Genomic DNA, 16,448 nt, shown 5'->3' on the forward strand with positions numbered 1-16,448 from the left:
ATGAGTAATAAATGTGTGAGGGGGTAGCCCATGTTGCTGCTGCCCAAATATTATCGATTGGAACCCTGGCTTGAAGGGCTGCAGAAGTACACTGAGATCTCGTAGACTGAGCCTTAACTTTGAACGGTAAAGGCTTACCATCAGAAGAGTAAATGTAAGGTATGCAGCTAGAGATCCAGTTAGAGAGGGTCACTTTGGAAACCGGGAGACGTAATCTGGAGTTGGAGAAGAAAACAAATACTTGGTCTGACTTCCTGAATTCTGTGGTCCAGTGTAAATACAAACAGATACTCTGTCTTTGTGAAAAATCAAATAAGGGGGTTTGACAGACAGTGCTTGTAACTCTGAAACTCGTCTAGCAGATGTGATTGCCACCAGAAACAAAGTCTTCCAAGACAGAAATTTCAAAGGAGATGAATAAGCTGGCTCAAAGGGTGGAGAGAACGAAGTTCAAATCCCACGAACAACCGGTTCCTGAAAGGGAGGTCTCAACAAAGTGGCACCTTTAGGAAAGGTCTTACATAATCTATGTGACATCAGAGTGGACTCCTGTTGACCCAAATGGAAATTTGAAATTGCCGCCAACTGAACCCTAATTGTGGCAGCAGCACAGCCCTGGAAAAACAGTTCAGACAAGAATTCCAATACCACTGGGACAGATGCAGTATAAGGGTCAACATTCCTTTCCTCAGCCCAGATAGAAAACCTTCTCCATTTACTGGTGTATAACTTTCTAGTGGAGGGTTTACGAGAAGATGTAAGGATGTGAGTCACAGAGGATGAGAAATCATGAAGCCTGACTAGGGATGGAACTGGAGCAGCCAAGCTGTCAAACTGAGGGTGTGGAGGCTGGGATGAAGAGAGCCTAACATGTACGTCAATAGATCTGGCACTGGGTCCAGAGTCCATGTGTCGTCTGGTAGGTGAGGCCCGAGGAAGGGGAACCAAACCTGATGAGGCCAGTAAGGAGTGATGAGGATCAATTTTTTTTCTCAGCAGTTTTGCTTTCTCAATAACCTTGGGTATGAGAGGAAAAGGTGGGAAAGCATAAAGGAGACCCGGGGCCAATCGTGAACAAGTGCATCTCTTGGTGACTCCTCCAGAGGGGGGATGAGTAAGAAATAGTTGCTGCATTTGGAGTTGATTGGACTGGCAAAAAGATCGCAGCAAGGCTGACCCCATCTGTGGAAAATCTGTTCCGCTATTTCCTGCTTCATAGACCACTCATGAGGCATCAAGATTGCCCAGCTGAGTTTGTTGGCTATCATGCTGGTTGTCCCCGGGATGTGCATCACCACAAGAAAGCGCTAGGAAGATATCTCCCATTTCCAAACCCGAATGGCCTCTCGACAGAGTGGGTATGATCTGGTTCTGCCTTGTTTGTTGAGATACCATACTACCGACATGTTGCCTAATTGTATTGCAATCGTCCCAAGAGAAAGAAGGGCGTGGAGTGCTTGCAACACCAGAAGCACTGCCCTCATCTCTAGGACATTGATATGCAGGTGGGCCTCGTTATCTTGCCATGTGCCTTAGACAGTCCTGCCTAGATAATGCTCCCCCACCCTATCTGTGAGGCATCTGTGGTCACTGTGGCAACTGGTTGGCGAGGGAGGAATGGGGTGCCTGTCTTTAACTGGTTGGGTTGGATCCACCAATGGAGGTCCTTCTTGCAAGACTCTGTTAACAGGATGTGGTGGTGTAGAGGCAGTTGTTGAAAGGAACACTGGAACGATAGAAGCCATTGAAAAATCTGCATGTGTAGTCTGGCTAATGGCACTAGTAATATGGTGGAGGCCATGGTCCCTAGAAGTTTCAGTATAGTCTTTGCCTTGACTTTTCAGAGGGGGAAAAGATGGTGAATCTGTTGTATGAGATTCTGTGCCCTTTCTACTGGAAGACAAGCCAACATGGCTACTGAGTCTATTTCTGCGCCTAAAAAAAGTCACAAATTGAGCGGGTGATAAGGCAGACTTTACCCAATTTATAGTAATCCCTAACTGGGCACAAAGTTGGATACTGGCATCTCTGGTTTGAAGTAGATGCCTGGTGGGGGCAGTCAGGAGCCAGTCCAGATATGGAAACACCTGGAATCCTAGACGTCTCAGGTGAGCTGTCACTACTGCCATACATTGTAAGTCCCGAATCCTACTTCGTCTGCAGGGATGGTTTGGATGACTCTGTTTGCAAGCAACTTGTTCACTTCTACAGTTGCTTGATCCCTGTGATTGGGTGGAACATCCAGGATCCTCTTGAGAACATGAGGTGGAAGAGAAAAGGGTATGAACTAACCTCTGGTGATAATTCTTTGTATCCATCTGTCTCGAGTGATACTTAGCCAGGCTTCCAGATACAAATAAATGCAACCCCTGACCGGCTCCAGAGAAGCACAGTCGGGCCCCACATCAGGAGCGCTGATAGGGCCAGCCTCGAAACAAATCGCGGTCTCCCTGGGATTGCGGTCCGCCCCTGGCTCTAGAGTTACATCTGTCATTCACTCCTCCTCCTCTGCCTCTGAATGAGGAGTCACTCTGTGCATCCTGGAAAACCCTCTGGGACTTTTTGAACCACATTTTACCACCACTCTGACCCTTGGGATATAGTCTAGAGGGTATGGTAAAACATACTCCCACAGCAGAGAGTGTTTTCCCTTCTTGCTCGCACCTGGTGAGTGTGTCTTTTACCTTAGGTCCAAACAATGAAGAACTGTCAAAGGGGGCATTGGTAAAAGTAGACTTGAATGGTTCTGCAAAATTACACAAGCCCATCCAGGACTGCCTCCTTAGGGAAACTCCTGAACTCGTTGCCCTGCTCGCTCCATCGGCTGTGTAAGAGATCAGCCTCATGGACGAGTTAATGATGGAATTCAAGGTGGACAACTGAGCAGACACCTTATCAGGGACTCCTTCAGTGGATGTACCTTGTAGAGTCTCTCCTAACACCTTCAGGAGATCTCTCTGAAGCCTTGTAAAGTGAGTTAGGTAGTTCAGTGATCTGAGAGTGAATGCTGCTGATGAAAAGATATGCTTCCCGTACCTGTCCATCATTCAAGACTCCTTATTTGGCGGATGGACAGATGAAGAAGTCTCTGCTAGTTCCTTCTTAGTGGCCACCACCACCACCATAGCATCTATGGGAACACCCTTTGATAAAAATTCCTTCTCCTTGGGGACTGACAGAAATTTATTAGGTCTCCTGGGGACTGGCTCCACGGCATCAGCAGTCTCCCACACCTTTCGACTAACAAGCTCTAAAAGTTCGTCAAAGGGTGGAGACACCCACGAGGCTGAAGGTTGAGACCCAAAAGCCTTCAGGTACACCGACTCCTCATCAGAAGGGGTAACAGTGGGCCAGCCGCACCTCTGCTTAAGGATCTCTAAGATGTCTACAAAGGAGACATCATCAGAGGATGACTTAGGGGACCCTTCTGACTCCTCGAGGTCGGTGTCGGAGGTAAGAGACTCATCCTGGGAGTCTACATGCTTCCTCTTGCATGTCCTCTTCTGCAGGGGCTCCATGGAGGGAAATTCCGGGGAGGTCTTGGAAGAGTGGGGGCCACCAGCCGGAGGCTCCTGAGGCTGCGGGTCTCTGCTGTCCATAGAGGGAGTAGGTGCTGAGATGGAAGTCAGTGCCCAAGGGGAAAGAGAGCCGGTACCCCTGGGTGGAGCTGATGATCGGGACAGCACATTCCTCATCATCTCAAAGGCCGACCTCTCCATCTCCAAAGACCTCCCTTGCTTCGAGGAGATGGAGGACGCCATTGACTTCAAGATAGATGTAGGGTCCGAGCTCACCCTAGCCGACGCACCAAGAGGATGACTTGGAACCGAGGAGGTTCGGTTCCAGGCATCCCTGTCAGGGCCGACTGGGGTGTTTCAGCTCCTAGACACCAGTGACTGCACCGAAGGTGTCGGAGCGGAACTCGGCTCTGAGACAGCCTCAGGGGGAGCTGGAACTGAGGGTTCCAGAACCAGCGGCACTAAGCACTCCGGCTCTGAAAGCCCAGCATGGCTCGGAGGAGGAATCACCAAAGGGATAATGGACTCAAGTGGCTCCGGAACCGACTGGGTCGGAGCCAACAGCATTTTCGGTACGGCAGATGACTTCAGGAGTCTCAGCACTACTCTCGCCACATCTTCTTCCGATAGGCTCCTGGAAGATCTGGAAAACAGTGTGGGAGATCTAGACCTCTGTAATATAGGGGACCTTAATGTAGGGGAGACCGGTAAGGGATCGCTAGACCAGCTCCGATGTCTGCTATCAGTTGTCGGCTATGAACTTCCTGGTGCCGACACTGTAGCCATAGTAGCTATGTCCTCGTTCAGTTCCGAACTCAGTTGGGCCAAGGAGGAAGAAGACTTGTCGGGCTTGGAAATTTTGGGAGGTGGTTCCGATGCACCAGATGGTACCAGTGAATGCCTCTTTTCTTTCTTGGAACCATGCGATTTAGAGGAGGAAGATGAGCTGGCCAGGTCTTCCTCAAAAGAGGGCTTAAGGAGACCTTTTAGTATCAGTTTATTCTTTTTCTCCTGTAATACTCTGGCACTGAATGAGTAACAAACACGTTTCTTGTAACTGGATGGCCCTGAGGCAGTACACACAGTTACTGTGGCCATCGGTAATGGATATCTTCTGTGACCATTTCAAACACATTTTAAAACCCAGAGGGTTTATGATCCTTTACCTCCTTAGACATATCACTGAAGATGCAGCCAAAGGACACATCCAAACACACAGAGAGAGGACTAGGTCCTCTAACTTAAACAGCCCTAGCCCTTACCTCACTAGCAATCACACAACCACGAGGACTAGGTCCTCTAACTCAAACGGACCTAGTCCTGGGTAGAGAGAGAAGGGAAGAAACCTAGGTCCTCTAACTGAAATGGACCTAGAAGGGACAGAAGGTCAGAATAGCAAATTTAGTTACACACACACACACACACACACACACACACACACACACACACACACACACACACACACAAAGAGTCTCTATACAAGAACTATGCCTTAGAAGCGATAAGGGTTGACGTATCAAGAACCCTTGTCAGCTAAGATAAATCCAGCAAAAAACTATGCTGACTACTCCACAAAAAACTAGCCTAAGCTAACAACACAGCACACTAAGAACACTAAATAGCTAAGCTCTAAGGAATAATGCACACAAAATTTAAATTGAGTGCAAATGCGCCTTGAACACTAACTATTAACTACCAATATCTGAACTAACTAGCCCAGTAAATAACAACTAAAGGCAAAAAGTGCCCGGAAAAAAAAAAACTGGCACACACACACACACACACACACACACACACAAACTGGCCAATGGCCAACAGTTCTCAACAATAATTAGCTAACACTAATAGAATAAACGACTCTGACGATAGGAAACAACACTAGCAAATGCTAAACAATTCTATAGAAAGCTGAAATTAGCACAAAATAACAAAAATTAGCAAAATGTATTAAACTTAGCCACGGCCAAGAAGAAGCACATCTGAACTCATCAATGTGTCAAACGAGATCTGGGAATTGTACTGGTGCACCATGGGATACCTACCTAGCCACGAGCCAACTAGAAGACTTTGAGTTTGTAAAAAGGCCGAGTCGAAGCTGAACCCACATGTAAGAATGAAGGCGAGATAGGACTATAGAACATCATTTGTTATACCATTATAAAATTGTTATCTTTCTTGTAATAGTTTTCATACTATTTACTTTCACTGAAAGGATCCTTAAGTTATTCCTTCTCCAGTTTCTTAATTTAAGAGACAGCATTTTATTCTTATTCTAGTTTCTTTAAAAAATTGTTATCCATTCCCTTTCTTATTTTCCTTTATATTAATGGCTTTAAATTTTCTTTTTCTATCTTTTGCTCTTTTACAAACAGAATTATTTTTTCTTCTTACCATTTTCAAAATTATATCTCCTTTGTCAATAACTTCTGATTCTATTTTAACTCCTCTCCTTCATTATTTTTTTAGTATCTCTCTTATTTTTCTTCTAAAGTTTCACCTGTTTCTAACTCATCTTCAATCCTGTTTTGTTCTTTATTGCTGCTCTGATCCACAGTACTTAACTTGTTCACTTTTTCCAAGTCTTTCATAACATACAGCCATATATTGTCAATGTTACTTCTGACTCTTATGCTGTTGCTCTTGTATATTGTTATATGCTGTTATTAACTTTCTAAACAAATTCTTATTATGTACATTGTTTTTGGAGCTTTTCTCCCTGGGTCTCCACTAAAAATGGGCTCACATCAGCCCAGTGGACTTTCCTGGTTAATAAAAGCAAACAAATAATAAATAAATAATAAATAAATAAATTTTCTTTACAATCCATCCATAAAAGTCCCTTTTTTACATTTGAAACATTCAACTTCACATTTCTTTTTCAAGTCCTGTTTTACCGCATATATAACATTTTTTGTATCACAATTAATAACTAAATGTGCTTCTTTTTCACAGGGAAAAAATGTCTTTGGCTGTTCCCAATATTTTACAACACCCCTGTTAATATCAACGTTTATAATACTGAATTAGAATCTGTACAAGTTTTCCACACCACAGTCCATAAACAGCTATTATCATAAACATCTGAAATGTCTATTATTTTTTTACATTTTTTAAAACGTTCTTTTAAAATCTCTCTTTCCACCACTGTTTGAAATTGTATATGGATTTTCTTTTTTAGTTTCCAGAAAAGATGGTTTTACCACATATTCATACCATGAATTATTATTTTGTCTTTTCTCATACTCACATAGAAACTTCTGAATACCTTGTTGTTGTTGTGTCTTTCGGCTTTTCCCGGTTAGGGGTCGCCACAGTGGAACTCCTGTCTGCTAATGACTGGCAGTAGATTTTTACGTGCTGAGTTGCCAGCTCTGACGCACAACCTTCAACGAAGGTACGCCCATTCATGCATGTCTCCACACAGAAGGCGCTCTAGCTGAGAATCGAACAGGACGTCTTACTGTGAGGCGACAACGCTACCGCAGCACCACCACCGCAGTATACCTTGTATAGTCTCAAAAAATGTCATAAAATGTCTCTTCTCTTTATTAATCAAAATAAATGCTCTTACCTCCTGTGAAGTCACCCCAAGTGAAGTCACCCCAAAGGTAAAATTACATTGACCCATACCTCATATCTGTTCAGCTCCTGACTTTTCACTATATATTCTTACTACAAATTTTCTTTTTGGACTGATCTCGTATTTTCTTTTCTCTCATTTTGTTTTGTGTGGTTGCTACTGTCTATGCATACATTTTCTTTGCTTTTGCACTACCTCCTTCTAATGCCATTTTTAAATCCTCCTCATTTATGTTTTCCATGATGTCCTCACATGATACTTCATTCTCTGGTTCACTCTGGTTAATTGTGTCCTGAAGTAAATCATCCTGCAACCCTCCAGAATGGTGGGTTGTAACTATACATTCTTCTCTGACTGTCTCCTCAGTTTGTTTGAAAAACTTTTTCAAAATCCTCAACATCTGCTACTTTGTCTTTTTTTTTTTTTTGGAGGTAGCATTCATCTCCACTCTCTTCAGTTGACTGTCTATGCACCATCCTCTCAGCTGCCTCCTCACTTAGGAATGAGTAGGGGACTTTCCCTGATGCCCTGGCCAAATTTCCGCTACTAGTATAAACACCCCCTCAGGTCTTGCCTGAAAAGAGGCTACTAGTGGGACTAACATGGTCAACATAGGATAAATAAATAAATACAGAGGCTGGAGGACATAGTTGGTAGTAAGAAAATGATGGAAAAGAAGTCCCACCAAAGGATGAAGAAGTTTTGCTATGAAGTTTTTCCAAACCTCTAACTGGTTATGCAAGATAAGCACACAAAGAAAATGGATGGAAGATTGAATGAATCTTCTTGATAACTGAAACTAAAAAAAGCCACATTCGATTTTGCAAAAAAAAAAACACAACAGTATTCCAGCAAACGCCATAAAGACACCCGCTAATACTTGTTCAAGAAAAATAATGGAACTAGCAAACAGTAGCAACAGTAGCAAACAGTAGCAACAGTAGCAAACAGTAGCAAACAGTAGCAGTCAGGTAATTGTTTTACCCAGAAAGGCAGGAATACGAAAGCAGAAAATATCACTCCAGAAAAAGCTATGCAAAACATGTGACAAATTACTTTAAGAATCAATAGACAGTAGCAGCACTGCAGATAAAAAGCAAACAGATGCAACTAAAGTTTGTTAATACCAGTTCACCCAAAGAGGGATAAATCGCAAAGCACATGTACTTAGCGGGTCAACTGACCAAAGAAGTCACCCCATATGGAAGGATGGTCATAGCAGCCAACAAAGTTGGAAAAATGAACATTCCCACCTATGCACATGCAATGATGACCATACTACCCAGCAGAAATGGAGAGATGACCACACCCCCATCACAGATGGATGAATGGCCCTAACTACTGTAATATCTGCAGAAGAAAGTGACATCCCCACAGATTATCACATTAATAAAAAGGTCCTAAGCACACAATCAGTCGTGAGGAACCTGGGCACCCAGGTTGATAGCAAACTGACTTATGACCACCATATTGTCTCCACTGTATGGAAAGTTTTCTACATGGTCCACCTCATTTGTAAGGTTATGTCATACAGGGAGAAGGTGGTCATAACATCCCTGTATTCCTCCCTTATAAGACCCATTATTGAGTACAATGCCCCTTTCGGCATGTACCTCACAAAGCAAATGCAGCAGCTGGAGAGACCAGAGAGGTTCCTCATCAAGAAAATCCAGGGCTTCAAACATCTACCCTACACAGATAAGCTAAAGGCCCTATCTCTCTACTGAGTCATACAGACTCCTCAGAGGTGACCTCTGTCTGGCATACAAAGCAGTCTCAGACCTCTTTTTGATGGTTCTGCTGTATATTCGCAAGTTAAGCTCCAATCGAATAACCCGTATGCGCGACCTCAACCTGGTCTGTGACATCAATAGGACTTGTTGGTGGGACAGATTTGTATCCCAGAGACTCCCCCATCTGTGGAATAGACTCCCTCTCCACGTCAAGCAGAGCACCTCATTATCCATTTTTAAGTGCAACCTGGATAACTGGATGGGAAACAGAACATACACCCCTAGGATTCCACCTGTGGCCTCAGGGCCTAAAGCCTAGTAACTTCCTAAGATCCTATGAAGTATGCACTACCACAGATGGAATGCTGACCAATACAGACAAAATGTTGACCACTGGGACAGATGACTATACTATCCAGCCCACTGGTACAGATGGAAGAATGACCATACCATGCAGCAGTGATAGGACCCATCACCATAGATGTTGTGATGGCCATAACTGTGTTAGTGTCCACAGCTGGGTGAGTTGCCATACCATCCTGCCCACCCTCCCTTAAATGGAGGGATGACCATAATTGGGCCAGTGTCCACAGATGGGTGGATGGCCCATGATGAGCAGAGATATGCTGCCAGAAGAATGATCCTAACGGAAGACTACACTCTGCATGTGTGCAGCCATGTATAAGAAATGAGAAGTTTGAGCACCATCCCATATGAGAAGCCTAAACAGTGTCCCAATAAATAAAGAGGTCTACTGCAGCATGCTGAGGTCATGTCACTTCCAGTGCAGAAATGTAGATCATGGAAGGCTCCACCAAGTGGAACTAGGCAGACCAGTGAATCAAATCACAGGTTCTATCTCCGGTATCTGGAAATAAAGTAAGGGTGACTGGTCTCCAGTAGCACTGTGGTGAGCATCCAAAGCCTGGGCAACAGGTGTGACAGGAAGCAGCATTTTGAACTTAAATGTGTTGTGATGTTGTTTCTTAGTATAAATACATTACTTACATGTGCAGCAATGTTATTTCCCAGTCTAAACACCGTTTTTTAGATGGTGATTCATGTCTGCAGTAACTCTGCATATATGTTCATTGTGGCATGTAACATATTACAGTCATAGTTTTATATCACACACACACACACACACACACACACACACACACACACACACACACACACACACACACACATACACACACACACATAAACACAAACACAGCACAAGTTCCACATCCTAAAAAGGATCCTAAAGCACATCACATGTGTCACATCTTAAAAGGGTTCCCATGGTAACGCCCTATAACAACTCCCTACCCATACTTCCCTTTTCTTTGAGTGTCAGTGCCCATGAGTTCTGCAATAACCCCTCACCCATACTCGCCTTCAGTCAATGCATGCCACTGTACTAGGTTTCTACAATAATCCATACTCCTACACCTTTTTGGTCTATGTCATCACCTATATTTTTATATTCCTTTCCCCACTTAGAAAGTATATACCAATTCTGGGTTAAGGAGAGGTTCTGAATAACGAGGGAAAAACATGAACAGGAATGAAGAAACATGGGAAATAAATTTATAGCGCTAGCTTTTCCTGCAAAAAATTAAACAATTAAAAAAGGCGATGATGATCTTATCTTTTATGCTCGTAGAATTTCAAACCCATAACTCAGACCATCATGGACTCCAGGTGCCAGGTTCTTAGCTAAGTATTTAAAAGGCTGGATGATTTATCCATTTTTATGCAAAAATACACCCCATTATTGGTTTCATGCAAACACTCTTCAAGAGAAACCTTGACAAGTGGATGGGAAACAGAAAGTTTACCCCGGGGATCACTTCGGTGGCTCTGCTGGACAGAGGCACAGGGAACTAATCTAAGAGGGCAGCGAAAGCCAACACATTCTGGCTAGGCTTATAAATGCCTTCAGGCAGATAGCCTAGCACCTGCCTATGAACCTATGAATTAACTCTACACATTAAGAATTCCAAAGATATATCATATTTTTTGTAGTGTATGCAGGGAACACAAATCTATATTTATAAATCCTTTTTGGCATCTACTTCTCTGAAATAAAAGCAAATGCTGAAGGCTAATGGATGACTAAGCTTGCTGACAATTGCAAGCTTGGGGTTATCATCGACTCCCCTGCAGACACTAGCATTCTTCAAGAAGGTCTATCTTTGGCTGACAAATGGTGCCAAAGCCATGGTCTTAAACTCAATGCTAAGAAATGCATAATTGTCCCCTATGGGAAGTCAGCCATTCTGGTTAATGACCATGTTTATAAAACACCCCTAAGAGTCACCCCAGTGGTCAGGGATATGCTTAGGCATGTAGACAGCAGCCTTACCTTTGACCACCACATGGTTACTGTGGTGAGGAAATCCTTTTACATTGCACAGTTAATAAGTAAGGGCGTGGCATCTATGTCCAAAGGGGTCATTATCCCACTGTACCCTGCCCTTATCAAACCAGTCATACAGTGTACAATGTTCCCTTCAGTACATACTTGACCAGGCATATGCAGCAACTACAGTGACTTTAAAGGATCCTTACAAAAGGAATACAAGGCATACAAACCTGCCGTATGCAGTGTGCCTTAAATCCCTTTCCCTTTATCAGTTTCCTATAGATTGCTGAGGGGTGATCTATGCCTGGCTCACAAAGTATGCACAAACCCCACATTTATAAATCTCCTGCATATTTGTAAGTCAAACAGTACCAGAAATACAAGCTCTACAGACCTGAATTTTATCTGTGTCTTAAACAGAACATTCTGGAGAGACAGATATGTTCATAGGTTCATAGGTGTGTACTAGGCTAATAGCCCTGGAGCCTATATAAGCCTAGCCCAAGAAGACTGGCCCCCTATAGAACAGCGTTCTCATCCATGTAAAGCTGAGTTTGTCTACTACCCATTTTAAGCATAACCTAGACAAGTAGATGGGGAATAGAATATTTACACCTGACCTAGCACCCATGTCCCTTACGGACAGAGGTAGTTAATAAATGCCTTGCCCTCAATGTCCTATTGTGATACAGGACACCATTATTCTTTCAGGAAAACTTGGCTAGGCTTAGAAAGCCCCCCCCCCCCAGGTCATTAGACTAATAACAAGTTATGAATCTATAAATCCCAGGGTGGCTCTCCTAAAATACCCTGCATGATGACATTTTTTAATATATATATTCATCATAAACTTTGCAATACTTTAGTCCTTGTTTTAGCAAAAGAACAGGACTGAGATGTGTTTCAGTATTTGTTATGCCAACAACTTACATGGTTTAAAAATAATATGGTTTTGCTTACCAACTGAAAATAGCACAAAGAAAGCACTTTGCCTTCTGCTTTATGAAACAGACAAAATTGGTATTTGTACCACATCTTATGGTTTAGCCACCTATTAAAGATTGAGATGTGAGCGTGTATGTGCATGTGTGTAAGCGTGTGTGAGCATATGTGTGTGTATGTGTGTGCACGCATGCATGCGCATGTTCATGTGTGTGTGTGTGTGTGTGTGTGTGTGTGTGTGTGTGTGTGTGTGTGTGTGTGTGTGTGTGTGAGCATAAGACTGTGTGAGTGTGTGTCTGTGTGTGTGTGTGTGTGTGTGCGCGCGACCATGAGTCTGTGTGAGTGTGTGTCTGTGTGCATGTGTATTCATGCGTGTGTGTGCGTCTGTGTGTGCATATGTATTCGTGTGTGTGCGTGAGTGTGTGAGTGTGCATGCATGTGTGTGCACATGTGTGTGTGAACGCATGTGTGAGCATGTGTCTGTGTGAGTGTGTGCACATGTGAGCATGTCTGTGTGTGTGCGTGTCTGTGTGTCTGTGTGTGTGTGTGAGTGTCAGCGCACGTGTGTGCACACGCATGTGTGCACATGCCTGCACATGTGTCTGTGTGAGTGCGTGTGCGCGTGTGTGAGCATGTGCCTGTCTGAGTGTGTGTGCATGTGTGTGAGCATGTGTCTGTGTGAGTGTCTGAGCGTGTGTCTGTGTGAGTGGGTGTGTGCATCCACGTGAGCGTGTGCCTCAGTGTGTGTGTGTGCATGTGTGTGAGCATGTGTGAGCATTTGTCTGTGTGTGTGCGTGTGTGTATGTGTGTGTCTGTGCATGTGTGTGCATGTGTGTGAACGTGTGTCTGTGTGAGTGTGAGTGTACGTGTGTGCGTGTGCATGTGAGTATGTGCGTGCATGCAGGTGCATGTGAGTGTATACGTGTATGTGTGTTTATATCAGTGGTCAGTGTACCAAAACATTGACTTACAAAACAGTGAGAGCAGGACCTTGACATTTGACATGAGCGGAAGTATCACAATATCGAGTACGTCTCAAAGCAGATGAGGCTGTTATCCTGCTCTACAGCAGAGATAGGAAACCTACCGAAATAACATTGTAACCCCCTCGTAGCCCTTACTTATTACATATACTAATTCTGAGATTGCACAATCCATAGGGAAAAGGCATATTCCTGTACTCTAGGGACTGTCAGTCTCGAATGCATGAGTTACCTCTCAGTGTTGTAGAGGACTGCTCTCTTTCCCGCTGTGAAATGTGCATGATATTGTGTGCCTCAGTGTTCTGTAATTTCACTCGTGATCTGCTGACATTCTGATTTCACTGTTTTGAAACTCATCATATGTCATCCTTCTGAAATGGATGCATATATGGGCATATACACACACACACACACACACACACACACACATATATATATATATATATATATATACACACACATATATACACACATACACATATATAGGTCAATGTAGATATACAGATATACATACATTCTAAGACTGGGATATATAGTCACTTGTTTTGCAAAGGTCTACACACTGTACATCCTCTAATTTATTACTATTCTGATAATGTTTATTTGCATCTACCAGTGTTTACTATATTTAGTATTTCATATTGCTTCCCATTGGCTAATGCTGTTTTTAATCCACTGTTTAATGTTGTTTTATTTGTGCTTTTCCTATTTATACTACTTGTTCTCTCCCGGACTGAGTCTGAAATGTGCCCATTTAGAGCAGTGTTCTACTCCAGTCAACAAAAAAAAAAAAGAATAACTATATATATATATATATATATATATATATATATATATATATTATGCATGACCATTCTTGTATAATAATTCTAATTCACTTTTCCATCTTTTTTGTTTCCTGCTACATGTAAAATAAATAATTTTCATAACAAAAAAGAGAGAGAGAGCCCGGCTTGCATCATAATGCTAACTTGGTGGTTCTTTTCCTACTGTTTATATACTTATGTAATGTGCAAGCTATTTTAAATGTAATGAATATTCATTAACAGAAACCTATGAAATCCAATTTTACTAAAGATCCCAGGGCATCCTGCAGCTCTTAACTCCAGCTTTAGGATCTTGGTTCTCTCCCCGCCAACACAGACTGCAGAGTTCACACACAGTAGAATGCACTGCCTTTTATGATTTATGATAAGAACAAAGTATGTTTATCTCAGTTAAGGCATTTCCTTTGCAACTCCGTCTATATAGCACAGAATTCCTGACCTCCAGTTTCATAATCCTGGTTCTGCTCCTACCAACACAAAATACAGAGTTCCGAAATACTGGAATGCATGGCCTTTTACAATACTTATAGATCAGCGTTATAAGGAAAAAGGACATTTATTTCATGCAATCAGTTCCTCTGCAGCTCCAGTGTGATCCAGAAGTGCTATCTGAAGCTTTATGTTTCTGGTTCTGTCTGCAGAAACATAGAAATGTGCTGCCCTGTGCAATGCAGGATTAGAAGAATATTCATTTAATATGCTGCACTCACCCCTATGGTGCACTCTGCATCCCTAGCATCATGATCAAGGTTCCATCCCCACCAATGCAGACTGCAGAGTTTGAAATAACAAGAATATGCTACCCTTTACAATTCAGAATTAAAACAAAAGATAATTATATGCATTCAGTTCCTCCTGCAGCTCAGAATTATTTATCAGCAATTTCAATCTCTACTGTTTCTGCAGCAAACTGCTTTGTTCATAAACATAAAATTTAGCATTACAAGAACAAAGTGAATTTTCTCCAGAGAAAGTAAGTTTTCTCATCAGGTCAGGTGGTCTTACCTCCAACTTCATGATCATCCGTTTCAAGGTCCAGCCCCACAAGCCAAACTTTTCAAGCACAAATTCAAATGTTGTTGTGACAAGGGGAATAATAAAAAGCCACACAGGTCTGACTATGTATATAACATTCAGCTGAAAAGACAACAAAGCTGTCTTTAACTAGTATTTATTTTTTCTTGTAACCTTATAGTCACTTCCTGTCCATCTGTGTATTATTCCCCTACTTACAACAGACTGATAATGTGATTAATATTCATGAACTAAAGCTGTGATGAACATGAAGAAGGAGGAGTTTGTATAAATATTTAATGAAATACTGTGTTACAGCCTGCTTACACACCGCAGTGTTTGGAGAGACAGTTATAATACATACATTTGTGCTGGATATGATGCAGATGGAATTCATTATCATATGTATTTCTCTTCAGTCTTCAGCTATATGTGTGGAGTTTTTTCAGATTTTATATATATTGCTTTGTGAACTTTTGCATTCCTACAGTGATCTTTATAGGTAATCAACAAAACGTGTTCAAAACTGGTTAGCTAGCACAATGCTACAATATATCAGTAACTTAAACTATATGTGAGTCGTTTAGTTTATATTGTACTTGTCAGAAGAAAAATACAGAGAGAGAGACATACAGACAAATAGGTAGGAGCAGACTGACAGAAAGAGCAACAGATAAAACTGAGATGATGAGCCATGTTCTGTTTGTATACTCCTTGCTAAATGAGAGAGAGAGAGAGTGAATTAATTAAAAAAATAGTGCAGAAGTCTTGCCTTTCTGCTTCTTTAAGTTTTTATTTGATTCTACATATTCCAACAATAATCCAACAATTTGAAACAAAATAAAACAAAACTAAAGTCCATAACAAGATTATATTCACAAAACCATTAGCACTTTTCTAAATTTCTGCCAGGCTATGTATTGATGAGTTACATTTCTAGTTCTCATTATTATGGTCGATAATTCATTTTTACAAATAGATTTGGCTAGACAGATAAATTCACTAGTAAAAGAGAGAGTAGTTTTCTTTTCTAGTTTTTAATTATAACTTTCCTAGCAACAGCTAGAACAGACCAAAGAAGAAGTAATTGTGGTACTAGAATAGCATCTGGGATTGGGGTATTGAACAAATTGAAGGAATCTGTAATAGTGCAGTTATCTGACCATGGTGTTTGGCAAAAGTTAAACTTTTGCCTTTCTTCAGCTGCTGGTAAACAAGTCGGAGACACGTTTGCACAGTGGTAAAATCTCTGCCAGGGTCAAGGGTTCATGCCTGACCTCTGTTTACTGTCTGTGTGGAGCGTGCATGTTCTCCACGTCAGTATTTCAGTTTTTTCCTCCATTGTGCTGGGTAATTGGGTACACTAAATCGACAGTGTATATGTTGGACTTAGTCTCACTCTTACCGCTGGATCTGAGAAGGATGATTTCATTACCTGGTTAACAAATAAAATAATCTGAATTCAAGTGCAAATGGAAAACGTAACTCAATAACCAGC

At 42.1% G+C, this 16,448-nt stretch overlaps 1 protein-coding gene across 1 annotated transcript in view; it reads right to left on the bottom strand.

Annotated features, from left to right (window-relative positions):
• LOC122798767 (zinc finger protein 883-like) overlaps positions 1–15,130 on the bottom strand; it is a 205,655-nt gene extending 190,525 nt beyond the window's left edge. The window contains exon 1 of the mRNA XM_044067878.1: positions 14,942–15,130. Within this exon, the coding sequence (XP_043923813.1) occupies positions 14,942–14,959 (18 nt within the window). The 5' untranslated portion in view covers positions 14,960–15,130. The remainder of the gene's footprint in view (positions 1–14,941) is intronic.
• Between the last annotated feature and the right edge of the window lie 1,318 nt (positions 15,131–16,448).

This window comes from Protopterus annectens, chromosome 3.part1, assembly GCF_019279795.1.
Source record: "Protopterus annectens isolate FY-2018-M chromosome 3.part1, PAN1.0, whole genome shotgun sequence".
In the NCBI taxonomy this organism is placed as follows: Eukaryota; Metazoa; Chordata; order Ceratodontiformes; family Protopteridae; genus Protopterus; species Protopterus annectens.